General features: G+C 35.7%; 1 protein-coding gene across 2 annotated transcripts in view; it reads right to left on the bottom strand.

Annotated features, from left to right (window-relative positions):
• Positions 1-20,828, bottom strand: part of ush2a (Usher syndrome 2A (autosomal recessive, mild)) — a 412,815-nt gene that overhangs the window by 134,612 nt on the left and 257,375 nt on the right. For both annotated transcript variants that reach the window (XM_087290677.1, XM_087290676.1), the window contains exons 48-50: positions 16,781-16,979; positions 11,749-11,917; positions 11,444-11,665 (exon numbers count right to left, since the gene is read on the bottom strand). In XM_087290677.1, the coding sequence (XP_087146803.1) occupies positions 11,444-11,665; positions 11,749-11,917; positions 16,781-16,979 (590 nt within the window). The remainder of the gene's footprint in view (positions 1-11,443; positions 11,666-11,748; positions 11,918-16,780; positions 16,980-20,828) is intronic.

Consider the following 20,828-nt stretch of genomic DNA (forward strand, 5'->3'; position numbering starts at 1 on the left):
GTCCAAGTGAAAGTGAATGATTCCCAATCCCAGATGCAATTTTTCCCAACCCAAATGTGTGCCTTAGAAATCTGTTTTGTGATTAACAGTTGAGCCATGTAAAACGTTTTAATTGCTCAAAGACATTAAGCCAGATTATTAGCAGTGATTAAGGTAAGAAAAGCTATCCTCATAACTGTGTTAAAAGAAAACCCTCCTAATCTGTAGGATCTCCAATCTGTCTTAGTGTAAAAAAAAAAAAAGATTCAAGCACGTGTGGGTACAGAGTGACTCTTGATCTGGCATTCATGTCTTGTTATTTGCAAGACAGTTTTGGCAGAACAATATGAGGACATATGAGCCATGATGAAGCGCTCGTGCAGCAACAAATACAATGCAGACACTGACGCATTCAGCCACCGGGATCATTTCCACTCGCAAATGGTCATTGTGTCCTTGAGAACATATTTAATTATTGCACTTTTTTGACATCGTCACAGCCATTTCCACACCCACTCTTATGATCTCTCTCGCTCGCACACACACATACATACACAGCTCTAAAGCTTTTAACACTTAAATGGTGTAAAATATTCAGATTTAACCTTGACTGCGATACAGGCACTGTGCTTTTAAGCAGAGCTCTGTACATAAGCAGATATTAAAAGAGCTCTCTGTATGACACCAAGCTTCCTGATGCAAAGAAGCCTGTAATCCAAATCTAAACTTTAAACAGGACAGCGGGACATTCACTGTAATACCCTGTATTACTCAAGGCTATTGTCTAAACTGTTTCTTATGTCTCAAATGGAAAAATTTCGAAGGCTGGATTGAATTTCGACAGTTTAAAGGCTCTTGGAACTTGTCACAGAGGATGATGAAATGTCTCATGTTCCCCTTCAAACAGTCGTCTTTGTTTCTGTAACTAGTGTGAAATCTGACTTTTCAATAGTGAAATCTAAAATCTATCGGCTTATAATTAAATAATATTGTTAGTATTGTGATGATTTGGTTGTTATGTTATGTTTCTAAGGCTTTGACATCACACCTGCTAAGAGTTGGCAAGTTTGATTTATTTGCATGAATGACTTTACAGTGACTACATTTACATGGACATCAGCAATCTAATTATTTGCCTTAATCCGAATAAGACAATAATATGATTTAGATGTTTACATGAGATGCTTTTTGAATGTTCCTTTCATGACCCTGTTTTACATGTTATAGCACAAAATTTGATAAATGTCACTGTGTGACCACGCTATCCACATTTCCATTGGAGTTTCATGTAATTTCGGCTGTTTCTTTTTTTAATTTGTTGACTTTAACTGCAGTTTGGCACTTTCACTTTCATTCAGGAACATTTAATGCATGCCCCCGTGGCAAATGAGATATTGGATGCGAGTATGAACTGCTGGAAGAATGAAGTTTTAATGGAATTTGATTCCACACGCCTAATAATAATAAAAAAAAAAACTCTGCATTTCACAATGCAAGTGTCTGTGGTCCTTCATTGACTCGGTAGGTGCAAAGAGTAGTGTGTATGGAACATCCTGTCTTAAAATGCAGAGAAAATCCTACACAATGGTAATATTTTGATTAAGGTGTTTACATGTCTGCACTGCATTTCAATAATGTGATTAAAATCGGCATACTCCACGTCTTAATTCGATTTCTGTTTAGTTTAGGACCTTAATTAGATTAAATTAATCAAAAATCACTGTTCACATGGTAGACTCTTAATCGAAGTATTGTCTTAATCGCATTAAAATCGGATTAGTGGTGTCCATGTAAACATACTCTCTGTTTTAATGAACTGACTAGACTAGATAAATATGAATCAATGAGTATTAGAAAACAAAGTATTGAGACCTTTTTTTTAATTTTGGTATATACATTGTGTATATGGTAGCGTTCGTTTGTTAATATCAGTTAGCTATGCATTACACTTAAAATTAGTATGTTGTGAACTAAAATTAATATTACATTTTTAAAAAAAGTTAATGAATCTTATAAGAATATATTTAAAAGGGATTTTAATGATTCTACTGTGCAAAAATCAGGGGTTTAAACAGTTCTGTGGCAACATTGTGTGAATATAGCCAGCGTCTAATGGTAAAAATTTATAAATTCTATTTTTAAGCACACTTAATAAAAACAGCCTGCAGAACCACTTAGATTGACATTCACCCTTTGTACATGTCATTTGAGGGGAAAAGTCCTGCCCATTAGTGATGATCTCTCCCTCATTAGCATTAACAGCCCTGAGTGAAAAGCAGCCGTCTGCCCCTAGAGTTCTATAGGCATTATAAATGTGGAGTTTTAGAATTCACAAATGAACACCACAGTCTACATTATTTACCTTCTTCAGAGCCACTTATTTTGACATTTTCAATTTTTTACAGAGATAACGTTAGTCCTGTTTTGAATCTGCCGCCATGCTGACACATATGTATATGTAGCCCCGCTTTCTTTTGAAAAGTGTACAATCTCTTTTGAATTTCACGCGACAGTTACTAAAACAACACAACTTGGGTCAAAGCCTAAAAGGGGCAGTTTCAAAGAGTTATAAAAAATTATCTATGTGGTATTTTGAGCTTAAATTTTACATTTAAACAATAGGGACTTTTTTTATATCTTATAAAAAAAGCATAATAGGTCTTCTTTGAGAAGTTTAATTAATTAACTAATATAATATAATATAATATAATATAATATAATATAATATAATATAATATAATATAATATAATATAATACTCAGTAATATATGAGCATCTGTTGTCAATACTCTGCAATTGATAATCAAAAAGCAAAATACTAGAGACTTCATATAGTACATAATGCTGGTCTAAACTGATTTATTGATCGATCAATGGTCTTTCAATGATATATAAGCCATGCCCAAAAGGTGATATTGTTAATTTTCTTTTGTAATTTGACTAATGGTGATTCTTCTGAGACTGGTTAAGGCATAGGTTTGCAGGCGGCTTTTCAAACAGCTGATGGCTGTCTCTAACAATTCCATCTCCACTGCGCCGGATCGCAGTGAGTTCTGACAGGGTGGAGTGTAATGTGTGACAGATCGCACTTTGGGGACCTGGTAATCACATTTCCATTGGCCATCAGCTGGATCTCAGTGGGACATCCTCAGAAAACCGCCTGTGATTCTATTTCCACAATCTGGAAGAGCACGTGCTGCTTAAACACAATGTCACGCTATTTCTGCACAACAGTTCAGAAATACAAATAAAAAAGACATATTTCTCTTGAACACACAGGCCTAAAGGTATTTTGCATTTAAGATGATTATGAGCCACGTATGAAGACTTCAGCTATATCAGTTAATGCTTACTGTTTATGTCTGAATGATTTTGTTGAGTTAATGCTTACTTTAACACTACTGCTATCTGCACGTTTCAAAGAAGTCTCTATCAAATGCTTAATTATTATATTAAAAACAATGATGTGAATCATTTTTACAAAATAGTTTTATTATATTTAAACAATTTAAATATGTGCACACAGCTATGGAAAAAAATAGAGACTAGTTTAACAATCTCAATTTCTCTTTAGTTACAGTTTATACACTCTCAAAAAAATAATAATAATATGAGAACTGCAGTGGTACCTTTTAGAAAATACAAGTTTGTGCTAAAATGGTCCATATTGGTAATTCAAAGCTATCTATTAGTATGTAAACATTTCAAGAGGTACACTTTTTTACTTTTCAGCTGCTAATATGTACTCTTGAGGTATTAATAAGGACCTGTTTGTTACAAATGTGTACCTTTTGAAAAGGCACCACTCCAGTGACAGCTCTAATACCTTTATTTCTAAGAGCATGTGATTGTCTTTCTTTTGTTGAACACAAAGAAAATATTTTTAAAAATGTTAGAAACCTGTAACCATTGACTATCAAAGTATCTCTTTGTCACACTATGGAAGTAAATAGTTAAAGAACAGAAAGAAAGAAACTCGTAGATTTGAAGCCACCTGAAAGTGAGTAAACAAAAAGCAAATGTTGGGGTGAACTATCCCCTTAACAAACCATTAATGAAAACTATTAGTTCAATAAACTTTTAATAGGCTGATTATTTATAGTTAATAAGATAATATGAGGGATAAAGTTTGGGTAGGATTACGGGTGTAGAATGTGATGATACTTTATACATACTAATAAACAATTAATATTTTAATAATAGGCAGGTAATATGCCAGTAGTTAATGGTGTCAATTGTTACAGTACCTAGACTAAAGTGTTACCAAGTAATATTATTTATATTAAAAGTAAAATTATTAATAATAGTAATATTATTTATTCATTTTTAATAATTTAATCCATGTTACTGATGTTGTCATATAAAAAAAAACAATTAGATATGTAAGACCATGCATCACAGTGGTTTTACCATGGGTGATCATTTTAGGTACTATGCTTCCTGCTATGCATTTCTTATAGCACCCCATTACCATGGTAAAATCGCTGTAACACTTGGTCTCACATACAGTCCCATAATAATCATCAAAAAGTAGCAAAATATACTGCATCCCTACTACATCTAATGAATACTCATAATACTGTCACCAATACTGTCGTCTACAGCACATATTTCAGAATAGGATATCAGCTCATGACATACCCTGCGTTATCTGTCCATTAACTTATATTTGCAGAGACACTCGCCAACGCTAAAGGAGCAGGAACCTTGAGGGAGTCGGGGTGTCTTTATCAAGGTTAAGTAGCTCATTCAATAATAGAGCAGGCAGACAAGAGTCAGGAGCAGCGTGGAGCTCGCGGCGTGAGCCCCAGCACCAAGCACCAGCGGTGTGGCTACCAGGCAAATGGCCTTTAGTTATCCTAACGGTACTATCCATCATAACATATGCTCTCCCCAGGATGCTCTCTTTAATGAGCGATGACTTCTTCATCTGCCTTACTTCACCAAGATGGAAGAGCGATGTGAAAATGCTTCAGCTTTCTTCTGAAATAACGTAAAGAAAGAGCACTTTCTGTATATACATGTTCATAGTTTTTCTTTCATTTTAGTATTTCCCAAACCTTTTCTTCTTTAATTCGTACACAACATATGGCCACACTTTATTTTAAGGTAAAATGTTTGCTAGCCAACCAATAACTATGATTTTTGCTTCAAAAAACTCCTGATTTGCTGCTTATGAATAGTTTGTAAGGTAGTAATAGATGTAGATGGATGAAAAATACGATTATGCTGAATATGTACTTTAAAATAAACTGGAACCTAAAGTTCGTTGACAAACTTTGATGTTGGCTTGAGAAAGATGTGACTGTACTAAGACCGGGAATGGCATTTGACTGGAAGCACATCAGTTACTAAGTGGTTGCTAGACAGTTGTTAAAATGTTTATGGCATTGCTAGAGGGTTGCTAAGCAGTTGCTAATGTAAACTGGGATGCTAAATGGCAACCCTCGTTTACATGTTTGATCAAATCCAAATACTTAGTAGGCATTTCTAGCATATGTTACTGCACTTAGATAATCGTTAATAGCATGAAGCTAATTGTTGTTAACATTTGGCTAATCATTGTACCCATGCATAGTACACCTTAAGTCTCATTTTGCTAGCTAGCATGAGTCAAATGAGCCAATGCCCAAGTCCCTACGATGTTCTGATGTACAGATATTGCTGTTTTTAAATGGTTGCTAGGTAAGTCTGTTTTGTTGCTAAGGGGGCAACTGAGAGCTTAGTGAAGCTTCTTGCCAATATGAGTGATATAAATCAACCCAGACATCTCTATGAGACAGTCTCTATGACATTTCTAGGACATTATGTAAAAATTTATTGAAAATATAAAGCTTAATAAGCGTAAAAAGGATACATGTAAAAGTTATCTGCCATTTCAGTAAAAATGGACTTTATGTAAAATTACTTGCCATATCAGTCAAAAATGTGAACTTTAAGTAAAAAATGGCTTGCCATATTTTTACAAATGTGATGATTAAAAAATATTTATTGGAAAACTACAAGTCTGATAAATCTGAAAAGATAAAGAAACAAAATCTAATGCAGAACTTTAGGCCAAATCTACAGCTTGTAGCATTTAAGCCCTAGGAGGAGATAGAACTGGGGTCCGTTCTTCGTACCTCGCTTAAATGACCTAAGATGATTTGGCAGATCCTGGATCTTTTAATCTTAATAACTCTGGCTAATTTGGTTCTACAAACAAGTTTGCGAATCAAATTAAAATGTCTGGATGAACTGATCTGAGATTGCTGCGTGTGTTGTGAAGGACAGATCTATCGATCCACAAAATCATGATCAACAATGCAACGATTGGCTGACAACACAGCAGCGTAATGACATCATCTGATTAATATTCAATTAACCATGTGAGCAAAATAACATAAAATATCAGTAAACGGTTTGTTAAATATGACACGCAATAACTTTCAACATTTATTGTAAGCTGCAGGCTTTACACTTTCATGTGTCGTACTCATCATGTATATCAATGCATATCAATGTATTTAGTTTAACATTTAGTAGCCTATAGGCCTACTCAAATGTTTTTAATCGACGTAAGGAATAACTGTATAAATTAATTTTGCATCAAAAAAAAAACATTTTGATAATGGTAAAGGTGTCAATCACCAGCATATTAGTGATCAAAACACAGGCTTGACTATATAAATTATTACCTTTAAAAAAAAAAAAAAAAGTTGAATATTGTGCATGAACAGGTTTGTACCTAAAAAGATCATATCAATAATTTTTTTTGAACCACCAGGTGGCAGTCTTTGTACTTTTATTTCGGAGTGCAGATTGCATACATTTTTTAAATATATATTTTAAACTTATACATATTATTTATACATTCAAATATAGAAACATATATGTACTTACTAAGAAATTATCAGCATTTGGTACATACTTTCAGTATTATCTTTGCTTGAACTGACCTGATCTAATCCTGTTTATATAAAATGAACCTGCTCCCAAGCAGGTTTGAGCTACCAGAACTGGTGCTATGGTAACAAGTCTCAGATGAGTTTTGAAGAACGAAACGATCCTGGATTGTGTCAAATCATCAGTATCCATATCCAGCTAATTGATTAATCCATGTATGAAGAACGAACCCCAGGTCTAAGAAGACATAATAGTAAAATGTTTAAATAGGATGACAGTATCAGCATAATAAACAGTACTAATAAACAGCCAATTTGTTAATAATATTCAGGCTAATATGCCACATGTAAATAGTGAGAATTGGCCACTATACTAAAGTGATACCAAACATATGCAAACTCTGAATGCATGTAACAATTAGCACTTCCTGTGTGTATAGTTTCTATGTGTTGATTTGCTGAAAGTCACTTTGGACAAAAGGAAAATTACTAAATGTAAATGTTTGTACAGTTAAGTCACATATACAGTAGGTATAAACATGTGAATGTGACAGTACATGTTTTTTATATGGCATGCATTTCATAGAACTCATTATTTGTGAGGAAAAAAAAAACAATTACAAAACATAATAAAAAGGAAAGAACCTTAGGTTTGTGGTGAAACTAGCAAAGTGATTAAGTTTCTTTAAAAAAGTGTGAGACAGCTTCGAAAAACTGTATATAGAGGGCAGGGTGATTAAGCAAAGCTTGAAAATGATTACTGGAGCCAATCCCAGGATGCCACCGGAGCCACTTGACGACTTATAGAGTGTGTTTGTATGATAAATACACTGGTGCCACTGACCTCATGGTGGCCATTAGTTCTGTTGCATCCTGGGAGCCTGCTGTGGGCTTGGCACAGCTCTGGCTGGTGCTCCGATAGACTCAGCTCCATCATCCAGCCTGACAAAGATGGCTGACATCAGGGCTAGTGCCCATCCAGCCCATCTGTGCCCAGGTGCCCACTTTAGCGGGACGCTGCGGGGGACCCTGAGTGACCCCAAGAGGGTTCAGCTCCTCTGACACTCCACCACAGTGTCATTAGAAAGTCACTAAGGAGTGAGGGCTAAACTTAGCCACAATGAAGTGGCCGCACATGCTTTGGCCCATTTAAAGTTTAGTAGTGCCACACTTTTGTGTTTTGCTTCAGGAGAGGATTTAAGGCTTAGAATGAAGGTCTAAATGATACAATTCTTTGCTCTGCTGTCTGACAACAAACATGAATGATTAAAGCATAGTTGTATAAGTGTGACATGCAAAACTGTTACTTTTACTATGTGTCATCAATAACGCGGTGTTTTCGTGTGGGAGTAGCTTGTTTCCATTACACACAAAACACATATAAGGCTCATTTATAGCTGTACTAAAATATGGCGTCCCACTTTATATTAGGTGGTATTAACTAATATGTACTTACACTGAAATGAATCATTTGTTACAATGTACTTATTGTGTAAATGTAAACGTTTTTTATGTTGTACTTGATTGATTAAATACTTTTATGTAATTACATCTTTAATTAATACCTGTATCTACATTTGTTATTACACAATTGACCATCCCTTACACCTTAACCCACCCTTAAAACGACATAAATGATTCAAATGTTATCACTCGATTGAGTAGACCTTATTTTTGGTTATCATCTGATAGATATGGGCCAGTAGGGGCCTTCTGCACCTACTGGTAGGCTCAGAGGCTGTTATTATCCATTCACATGGTTAATCAGCTATACTGTAGATCATACACGGCTGCGGTCGGAAGTTAACAAGAATTATTTATATTATTTATTAAATTTTCCATTTGCTGTATTTTATTAATATTTACCCTCACCTCAACCCTAAACCCAACCACTACAGTAATGTAAAAACAGTTCTGGATCTTGAGTCTTCTCTATTAGTATAGCTAAACAACCATGTTAATGGATGATAACAGCTTTCTGCACATACCAGTAGGTGCAGAAGGACCTTACAGGCTCATATCTATCAGCTGATAACCACTGATAGGGCCCACTCAATCAAGTGATAACATTTGAAATGGGTGCGTAAACCACCAAACCAAATATATTTTTTTATCAATAATTGAAATATAAAAATGCTAAATTAAGTAGAGGTGTGCTTCACTGGTCAATTATGATTATCATGTTATTGATTCAGTTCCATTATATGCATCCTCAGTTTTATTTCATGTATACAATTGCACAAAAAAACAAGCAAATATATGAACTAAAGTTTTAATTTTACTTGCTCAAAGAAAAAAAAAACACTTCTTGAATGTCTCATGCATCAAATAAGCAATAACAATGTTCAGCATTGGGTTTTCCTGTTCAGTGAGTGTGTGAAAGATGGAACTTTTTGTAATGACAAGGGATCTTAGGTTCTGCTGTATCTTCAGTGTGAGTGAAAGACTGTCCTATAGCAAACTCACAAATAGCAACATTTTAATTACTCGCACCCTCATCTTGACCATAGTACGCTACCGCACCAAATTGTGTCAGAAAGCCATCAAAAAATCGTAACTGGTTTTGAGCTGTTAATAAACTGATACTGAATCACGAAGCACCGTAGAAACGATTAATTTTTCCACCCCTGTAAAAGAGTTCAGAGTCTTCTTTAAAACAACTCCAGAGTTAAACGCATTTGATCAGATTGTTTTCAATACCACTGGATCTTTATAACACATAACTGTAACATGTGTTGAAGTTCTTAGGAAATATACTGACATTATCAAAACAGTAAAACTCACTTCACAGATGCTCAGAGCATCCATTTTTCATAAAAATCATGAAATGAAACATTATTATTAAAAAATGTTTAGATTTGTTAGGTGTTCTAATAATTATCAAAATATTATAAGCAGATTTTTTTTTGTTAGCAGATCAGTGAACAAGAGTCATTTTGCAATGTTACAGCATAATAGTCCTATTGTAAAAATGATAAACAAGTGTACCATACACTACATAGAAATTTCCTGTGGGCAGGTTTTTTTGTGCAGACTTTGCTTTTCTGGTGAGCATGTGCGGTACATGCATAGACATGTAAAAACAGATGGAATATTGAGTGAAGCGTCACACCACACAGTGACAATGTCTGGAACAAGGGTGCCCAAACTCGGTCTTGGAGGGCCTGTGTCCTGCATAGTTTAGATCCAACTTCCTTCAACACACCTGCCTGGAAAGTTTCTAGAATACCTAGAAAGAGCTTAGCTGGTTCAGGTGTGTCTAATTGGATTAAAACTAAAGTCTGCAGGACATTGGCCCTCCAGCACTGAGTTTGGACACCTCTTGTCTAGAATACGCTTATTTCACGTGGCCGCCGTTTTAAAACATGAAAGCGAGGCTGCGGTGGGAAGAAACCCGGAAGTATAAGATCAGCACTGTAAACACTGCAACAACATGCTGAGGACTACAAACCGATTTTAAAATGCAGAAATGGTGTAAACATCACTTTAATATCATTTGGTTAAGTTTGATTTAAACAATTAAAAGCATATTAGGCTTCAAACAAAATAACAATCTCTTTAAGAGTGTCCTCCTAGGCTTCATGGCACTAGGTAAAGACTGTGGGGACTTCCCAGCTTCAGCCGATGAAACCCGGTGAGCGATAAAACAATGCAGTCATCTGCAGCACACCCTCCTGTTACCTGTAATAGTGTATTCCTTGTACTCACGTTTTAAAAAAGTCCATTCCCCGCTAACATTTTAATGCAGCTGAGTGCGTTTTTAAACACTTCTGACCGCTCTTCACTGCAAACACAGATACATGAACACTGAAGCGTTTTAAAGGCGCAAAGATCAGTCGAGTCATCAGTCGATCGCTCGCCTGTGTTTGCACTCGGTAAACAGTGTTGAAGTGAACTGCAGTGAACTGCAGTGAACTGATGACCTTCACGGCCAATCACAGCCATTTCTGTTAAGCACTGATGAATACTATGGCAAATGAGCAGTGTTGACTTCAACAGTGCTTAAATGTTAGTGGGAAATTGACGTTTTTTTATAAATTTCAGTACCGAAATTCAGTACTGTGACACTTCTAATATAGTAAATGAATCAGTTCATTAACTTGAGTTTGATAAATGGCATCAAAACCGTGTGTTTTTGGTGAAGATAATGTTAGCTAACTAGTGCCATTTACCTAAACTTAGCTGAAAATAAGGTCTGATATCTCTTTTTATTTTCACTTTCTATCCAGGTCACACGGAAGACAATGAAATTATAAATTTGTGTCACTTTCTCTTCGCTAATCAGATTTACAGCTAGGTACACAACATTACTGCGTGACTCAGGCGATACTTCAGAATTTCTTCCCACCACAGCCTCAATTTCACTTTTTAAATGGCGGCCGCGTGAAATCAGTCTATGAGACCTGCGAGTTGAACACTGTGGAGGAGTCTTTTCCCCCCTCATACTTTTATCTTTTTTGCTCTCTTAGATGAAAACAGCAAATTATATTTTCGACCGTTAATTTTTGTCAGTCAAAAATTCAGTTCATCCCTACTTAAAACAGAACCATTTTTCAGCAAGAATGTTTCTAAAAGCTCACCTGACACATGTTCATAGGATATCCCTTCTTCTTCATCCCCACAACACTCTGTTTCTCTAGGGACTAGTTGTCCTCCACAGCACTGGGACTTGAAGCCATCATACAGACGACCCCCACAGCAGATCTGTCCCACTCCTGAGACGAAAGGATGCCCAGCACAACACGAGTCCCCGAGACCCACTGATACACGCTGCTCCACAGAGTCCAGACAACAGACCTCTCCTACAAAACACATGCATAAATATATGTTGTAATATTATACAATAACAAATATAAATAACATAAGAACTGAATGCAGTAGATACCTGGTGAAACAAGTACGTGATATCCACCACAGCACTGGTGTTGAGACAGAGGCTGGACAAACTGACCTCCACAACACACACTCCCTGAATCCTCTGAAGCAGGAATATATCGCTCTTCACAGCACTGATGAGACTGAATTAAGTTGTGAACGGTCCCTGAGCAGCAAATCTGAAACAATAGAGCACACGCACAAAATATATGCAATTCAAATACATTATCAACAAAGTTTTGCACTCCTCGAGGCAATTAAGAAGTTAAGAGGTGGCAACGCTCCGGTCCTGAGGGCCCACAGAGGCGCAGGTAGAAATCCAGCCCACCTCTTCGCTCCACAGCGGCGGGCTATATTTAGCCGGACTCCACTGCCTACTTTGGCGAGAAATCAGGGCAGGATAGATTCTCTCCAGCGCTGAGATGATACTCTTGTGGCGTCTGAAAAATCTGTATTGCCCTGAGCCACTGACATTGTCCTTACCTTCTGGCCCAGCTTCCAGTAGAAAAATGGCATACAGTAAATACCTCCTCTGCTGTGCCTTTGAGAGTGGGATGAACTTTTGAACTCGCTTGAACCTGGTTTATCAAACTCCGGAGAATTACAAGCACTGTGTGTAAAAGCAGAGCATAAAGAACAGCTTCTGCATATTGTACTGTATATAACTGCCCTCAAAATGTAATGTTAGCCAGAGGGAGAAAGTAGAATATGGAGATCTGTCAAGTGATTAAAATTGTTAAAAAAAATATTCTGATTGAATGGAGATTGGAATGTGAGCCTACAATAATACTGTATACAATACAATGAATGAAGAAGTCTTCAGAGAAGTTTGTTGATTCACTAAATGGTTGAGATATTGCATATGATAAAATTATGAGATTAAATGATGATTAAAAATCAAAAACCTGCATGCAGACAAATCTTTCACATAGAGTCGGGTGCTTTAACACCTGTGGATCGAGTGATTTGTTCTGAAACAGGGATTCAAATTGTTATAATGTTGCATTTTGTTGTTGGTGCAGTTCGCTTTTACATGGCAAAGTTTCTAAATGGACCAAAACAGTTAAAACAAGTCACATGCGAGTAAACTCTCACATTGGTAAGAGTTTAACGGTCTATTATAAGTCCCACCGATTCCACTCAGCTGTCATACGTCAATAGTTTAATTTATGACAATGAGAAATGAGACATTATAAGCAAAAAGGTGCACTTTGATTTTGAATGGTGACACACACAGACATCGTCATCAACTATAAATTAGAGAGGTAGGCTAAGACTTTCTCATACATAGCTACAATCCAGTTGTCAAGAGCTCTTGTTAATATTTCAGCATGCTTTCAATTTTGTATTCCACATGAAACGCACATTTATCAGAAGGAAATACATTCTCTCTTCACATAGCCTTACATATGATTATTACATATCCATAATACACTGTGATATAGCCTGATCTGTTAGTTTATTGGATTGTATTGCTTTTTCACTACAATCAATCCGCTTCAGAGTTCGTTTTAACTGAGCCGAGACCACCTCTTTCAGGCGGTCTCAGACTGAATGTTTTGGCACGGATCAGAGCGCGATTGCTGGATTCACATATGCTAAACAAACCATGCTGATGAGACAAACGCGTCAGGTTCCAAAACAAACATCTAGGTGTGAAGCACCCTTAGACTGCAAAAAAAAAAAAAAAAAAAAATGGTGTCACTAATAACAAGCCTTTCTGAATTCACCAGAAGCACCTTTAAACATTGCAATCACGTTTAGTAAAACATGTGTTGATTTAAACAATCAAAAACATCAAAATGAGATGAACATATTCTTGGAAACCAACATTTTTGAGAAAGACCTGCATTTCATTAAGAAATTATTATAACAGGTATTTTATTTTAAATTTCATTAGGTATGAATTGTTATTATATTATTATAAACAATGGGGGATCTTATTCTTTATATAATGAATATACAGTATATAGCAAGTCTGTCTTTCTTATCATGTCAAGCTTTAAAGTATTCTTTCAGGTAGAAATTATGAGTACTAACCATGGAAAATTATGTAACCTTTGAATATTTTTAAAAACACAAGGGAACCTCAGAGTCCACTAGATTAATCAATCAAATGAATTGCATATATCAATTTTTGTATTAAAAACATGGGGATTTGAAGGTTGTTTTCAAATATTATATTGGACAATGACAGTCCCTTCCAGACACAAAGACAATGGTCTTTCTTAGATTTTCCCTGTTGATATGAATTGTATTGAATCACTTTGAGAATATGTTAATCATTCTTTTGAGTGGTTTTCTATTGAGATTAAACTTGCAACACATTCAATTTAATGTGATATTTCCTATCAGTACTAATTATGAACTGAACAAAACACCTTTTACAAGGTGTTCAACTTTGGATAATAGTGAATTCAGGATGAGCTCCATTAACACGTTCTCACATTAGTGTGTCATGTTTCCTCTGTGAGCCTCGTTTTTCTATTATACTGCTTTACGGCTTTGAGAGCTCTTGTCCTTATCTGAGTTGTGTTCTCTTTGTGTGCTTGTCTCTGGTGTATTACTGTCTGATTTAAGCTGGTGGAGACGTATGGCCTGTGTTTGCTTGCCAAGTTGGCTGTATTTCAATAACACCAGGATGGCAGCAATTGCAGAAGACAAGTTAATCTGTTTACTGAAAACAATCACCGCCACTGTACTTCACAGATAAACACCAGACACTCCAGCTCATACGTCACTGTTTCTTAATGGAATTGTTTACAAAGCAAATGAATGATCTAAACATAATAAACATCATGAAAATCAGACTTCTTCTAGTTCTATAGCTGGGTCCCTGATGCATGTACCAACACAGAAAATGTGAAAAAAGACAATCTACTAATTTTTTTGGTCAGCATTTTTCTGCGAATGTAAAAAATGAACTTGTTGCAGCTGGAAACGAAACGAAACGAAACGAAACGAAACGAAACGAAACGAAACGAAACAAAACAAAACAAAACAAAACAAAACAAAACAAAACAAAACAAAACAAAACAAAACATATCTATTGGATGTAGCAATAAGAGTGACTTCTGACATTCAAGCGACTAAGGACCTTGTGGCTTAGCTTAATTTTTGAAGGAAATTTGTTTAAGAAGTGTTAAATTTGAACTGCTTCACCAAGCGTAAGTGCAATGCTTTTTCTGAAGGGTGAGTCAATAACAACACATCATGCTATAACTTTATTTACAGAGCTTGCAAATCAGTTCATATTTCAAGAATGAGCTTGTTAAAGGCTTTTATTCAACACAGGTGCACATGAAACATGTGCCCATGACTACATTTTTGAGAATCAACGTTTTCTTGCAGATTTTGGAAAAGCCGGTCATATGGAGGTAAGTGGTCAGTGGTGCTTCCCCATAGCATTGGGTTTTACACACAAAAATACAGCAATATGTACCTGTGAACATGTAGTTATTGGTTCTCAAAAAAGTACACCAGGGTACATTTTTCCAACCACTCAACCATTTCCAGCACTTCGTCTGTCAAAACGCACAACATATTTTGAGTTTTTGGTGTTTTGTTTTGTCAGAACTTCTGAAGTGTGTGTGCAAAACATAAAAAACTGCGTTTAGAACCATTGTTACAGTAATTGTCAGGGGGATTCCCTCCTGCAAATATGTCTGATAATCTAATAATCCATTTAGTTTGGAAATATTTGAGAAATGTATCAAGATTACAGCTGGCCTCTTTGTGTTCCTTCTTGACTTGATTTGTTTACTTGCTACACTGTAAAAAGCAACTAGTTGACTTTAAGTAAAAAAAAGAATGTAAATTAGTTGCCTTATGATTATTAGGTTTGATTATGTGCATAACTATAAAAGTTAAATTAAGTCAAAGGGATTACTGAATTTTTTAAAATAAACTAAAGTAACTAATCATTTATTACAGTGTACGTCACTTCACTACAACATTGCTGAATAATCAGTTAGTGCGTTCTCTTCAGCCGACAGTCCAATGCCAATTCGCCATGCTGAATCGGGTAAATGGAATTCAGTGTTAACCCAGATGAAAGGCGACGTGTCGAACACAACAAACTAGCCAGGTGTGCATTTCCCAAGCAACGACGTAACTTGTGGCTAAACTATTATAGTATAATGCATTGTTCGGTAAAAGAACAATGTAGTGACGAGTGTTTCCCAAAACTGTAACAGCTTTGTCGCAGATCCGTGTTTCCATCTATGTTTCCTTTCCAAATATTGAAATAAATATTTGAATATGCTATACTCTATTCTAAAATATGAAACCACTTAGTAACATTATTTCCACATTATTTCAAAATAAAAATTATTATTATTACTAATTTATTATTGTAATAATAAATTATTATTATTATTATTATTGTCATTATTATAACAATTCTTATGTAAAATATACTTTGAAAGCAAATAAAGAGAAATTATTTTAATGTTTGTTTTTATCATCCTAAGTTCAAACGTTGGAACGTTTGCAAGCAATAGAGCAAAGGGGGATGACTGAGAATAGAACACAACCAGGAACTATGCTTCTAACTACAGCTCTAGTAGTGTAGTTGCAAGCGTACAAGTTTGCATTGCAGTTTGCGAATCTTCGTTGGAAAGATGGATTTGGGAAACACCAATTCAACTAACTATGTTTGTAACGATGCAACTTGCAACCTAGTTGGTAAACGATGGTTTACGGAAATGCACCCCTGACTAATGCAGTCCAATGGACCAACCAAGCCCAGCTGCCGACCGCTGGCTTTGTGTGTCCCAGCCCTAATACTTTAGTTCGACTTTAATACAGTTTTGTTTGTGTGAGATTTGCTAGATTTGTTGTTTCTGGAGTGTCAAAAAAGCATATAAGGTCTCTGCCCAGTTCGCCTATTTGAATTTAAAGGGACAGACCCAAAAGTTCCATGCTTTTCTATTAACCAAATATGGGGCACATTTGACTAGCTATCATGAATGACCTGTATTTGGTGCTTAAACTTCACAGATACAATTTGGGGACACCAGAGATTTTATATAAGTTGTTACCTGCATCTCAGGGTTATAACAAGTCTTTCCACAGAAGTCTTGTTCAGCAGGACACTCCAGGTACGAGCAGCGACTCTGAGGAGCAAATGTCTGCTGGGTCTGCAGATCCTCACACCGCTTCAGAGTCCTCCGCCACACGTCATACCCTCCCAAAATGCCATTGGGCCGACCAGGTGATGTCCATTCTAGTTTAACTGATCTGAAACATACGGTAAACAAAATTTTAGCTTCACAAATACTGCTCACTACTGTGTATATACTCTTTGGCGTTACTACACACTTTGTTTTTCTTCCATCACTGTCACAGGGAAGAAGCATGTAATATAAAAGAAAAAATAGTGCTAATCGCCTCGTTATATAGCACTTTCTACAACTTGATATACTAGAGCCAAATAGATTGTGCTGTGCAGGATGAGTTATGATATGTGTCATCTTTTCTTCTTCAGATGTACTTCTTGTATTGATTTTTCTCTCCACTCATCATGCAGGAGAGCTGGCTTTCCACAGAAAAGAGCAATTTTTGTTCACTACTGCTTACTTTGAGATATCGGGTAAAATATTGTACCAGGTCATGAAAAAATAACATGTATTAAAAATTATGTTGTTAAAAAATGAAGTCAGGTTGTAAAGGAATTCAAAAATAATGCTTTATCACAATTAATAAATTTAGATTTTTTAAATTTATTTATTATTCAGTAAATCCTTTAATTATTATATTTTAACTGGCATACACACTAAAGGAAATCTGCTCTGACAAGACAAAAACAAACAAACTAAAAGCATAGCCCCCAAAAACAAATCAAAACAAAACAAAAAGACATAATTTATTACTCCAATAATGCATTACAATAAAGCATTAAAAGTACTGTATGGAACATGATACATAAATAAATAAAATAAAATTAAATAAACCTTAACCGAACCACATTGTGCATGCAACATGTGAATTTAAATTCTTACTAGCTTTAGTAAATAAATAAATGAAAAAAATAAACAAGCCACCCCGGCATAAAATTTTTTTAAGTAAATTAAATTAACATTGTTAGATATTACTGATATAGAAAAATAATTTATTATATAAAAACAATTATAAAACTAATCAGTAACACAACCAAACCATACAAAAACAAGTCTTAATAATATAAAACATAATGATTGAATAAGCAAAACAAAACTAAAACCAACCACAAGAACAAGTACTGTGATACTATACCATAAATACTACATGCCACAAAATTTAACTCTGACTAACTTTCATAAATAAAAATAAAAATAAAACCATTAACATATCAAACCGCACTAAACCACAACAAAATAAAAACCATCCAAAGAAACCCAAAGAAATAAAAACAGCAAACTTTATATCCAGTGGTGTAGCTTGCTGTCTGAAGGAATATTGCAAGGAATAAACAGAAAGAGAAGACCAGACGGAAAAGCAAAACAAAAAAGCCATTAAATGAGTCTTATTTCTTTCTTAACTGCAACCATAACCTTATGGAAATGGGCTTTTATTTTCATCATCTTCTTCATCATCTTTCTGCACATAGTAATATCCACACCTCCCAGTAATATGGCTTTCTTTTTGCCTTCCTTTTGCAAATCTCTTGTCACAAACGTAAAACGTGGCCAATGACATAATTTCGGCTAGCATGAGTCTCTTTTTTCGCTGATGAGGAGGCTAATTGATAGTGAAGGCTCCTGACGACTTAAAGCTGACAGACCTTAGTATCTGATTAGGAATTCATGAAATGCGACAAGGCTTCCTCTTTTAAAGTACAGACAGAATCGTTTGGAGATTATGCTGTGCCTTTACAACACAAAATATTATTCATGATTACTTTGATTCAGGAATGCTGGGGGGTGATGGGGAAGAAGCTTTGCTATAACAAATGCATTAGTATTGCATTACAAATGGTGTCATTGCTTTTCAGCATTAATCCCTTATATATATTGAAAAAAAATATATATATATATATTTATATATATATATATATATATATATATATATATATATATATATATATATATATATATATATATATATATATATATAGTATGTATGTATTTATTTATGTATTCAATGTGTACTCTGCGTGGAATATTTTGGTTCTTGTCTTCCCAGAAAGAGTTAAATTTTTACAATGCATGTATCTTCATATTTTGTAGGTTTTTTAATGTTATTGCTTAAAATCTACCTCTGCATGGAGTGCACGCGTATGCTCCATCACAGCCTTGACACTGTTGCATACCATACACCGTGGCTGACGCCGACCATGATGTGCATTTAACTAAAAGCCATGACGGCGCATATTGCAAAATCTGTGATTGGTCAGCTTGGCAGCGTTGACAAGTGTGGGCAGGGTCGAGAAAACTTAACAAAGGAACATAGAAACCCCACTGCAAGCTACCGTCTCGGAAGTGTTAGTGTCAGAGCAACACAAACAGAATGCAAAAATATAAAATGCACAAATACATGCAAGGCCTACATTGTGGGTTACAGCGATCAATTCAGCCATAAGGATGCGTTTCTGTCCACCAAATAGTTTTTTCTAGTTGTAAACATTTATTTCTGCTTGTTGTCAATGGTGGCAATGAGTTTTTTGAGAGAGTTGCTGAGTGGACTTTTACAGTCAGTGCTGAGCCTTTTTTAATCATTGCAAGTTGAAAAACGCAGCACCTATCTGTCACTTTTGAGCTAGCTGTCCAATCACAGAGGAAGAGGGGCTGGACAACACCACACAACTTTCAACAAATGTTCTGCTAAAGGCTTTCAACTTATAATGATACAACAGGGATACTCGCAAAACACTTCGATGGACACACAGGCAAAGGGGCCGTTCACACAGAATGCCTTTTACTTTCCAACGTGCTACTTTTCTATTGTTTTTCCAATATAAACATGAGCTTGACAGATTTGTTTGACCATTATACTCACGTCTCATGTCTTTTTAAATGCTGGCCATGAGAGCAAAAGTGTTTTTTTAGATGCCATGACAAATTGAAAGATCTTTACTTTCACACGCAGCACAGCTCATCACTGTCAGGCCCAAAAGCAGTGGACCAATCAGAGGAGCTGTATGTATCATATGAATATGTATCATTACATATTGTTTTCTTATTTTCAATGGGTCCTTTAGTGAGGATACACGTGCAGGTTTTATTAAGAATCGTAGTCAAGGAACCATAACAAGGAAATTCAGAGATGTCGTCGGGTAACAGGCATATGGTTGATACAGGCGTTAGACAGGGTAAATGATAAAACAAAGCAAGGGTCAAAACACAGAGAAACTAAACCAGGAAACGCTTTGTAATGTTACAGGGTATTAACCAAACAAGACGCAGCAATGTCTGTGTGTGAGTGTGCCGTATATATAGTCCATGTAGTCAGTAATTTAGCAGATCCCAGCTGTAAGTAATCAAAGGAGAATCGTGGCAGGTGTGTGTGTGTGGTGCCTAAAGGGAGTTGTAGTCCATAAGGAGACAGGCAGTGTTGGGCAGTAGCGTTGCTACAAGTAGTGACGCTACTAGCTTAACACCATTTCTCAGTAGCGTGGCGGTAGCATCGGTTCTTTATAAATAAAATAACTTTTCAGCAGCTAAGCTATTTTTTCATTCAAGTAGTGCAGTAGTGTACGTACAGGCACCAACATTCACAGAGCTGTAAGACCGATGTCTAGCCAATGAAAGTCAATCCATTTGATGGCAAGAATGATGATTTCTTCTTCCTGTTTTACAGTGATCGACAACCAACCTTTTGGTACATGACTGCCACCTCTCGCTCTGGTCAGTGATGTCGCCAACCAATTAGGCTAGCACAAGAAATCTGCTTGATGGAAAGATGACTGAGGGAGAGGAGTTATTACTGCAGCAGGAATCCTGGCGACCATACCTCGAGAAGTACATTTTAGGATGTAGTAAAGACTAAAGTATACTATGGTAATTACTATTAGTTCATAATAGCTTCCAATGAGACTACATTATGTAATGTAATTCATAAAGAAAGAGTTTTAAATATATAAAATATCATGCTTATTTCTAAATATATCCC

This window comes from Danio rerio, chromosome 17 (genome assembly GCF_052040795.2).
Source record: "Danio rerio strain M-AB ecotype USA chromosome 17, GRCz13ab, whole genome shotgun sequence".
Classification (NCBI taxonomy): domain Eukaryota; kingdom Metazoa; phylum Chordata; class Actinopteri; order Cypriniformes; family Danionidae; genus Danio; species Danio rerio.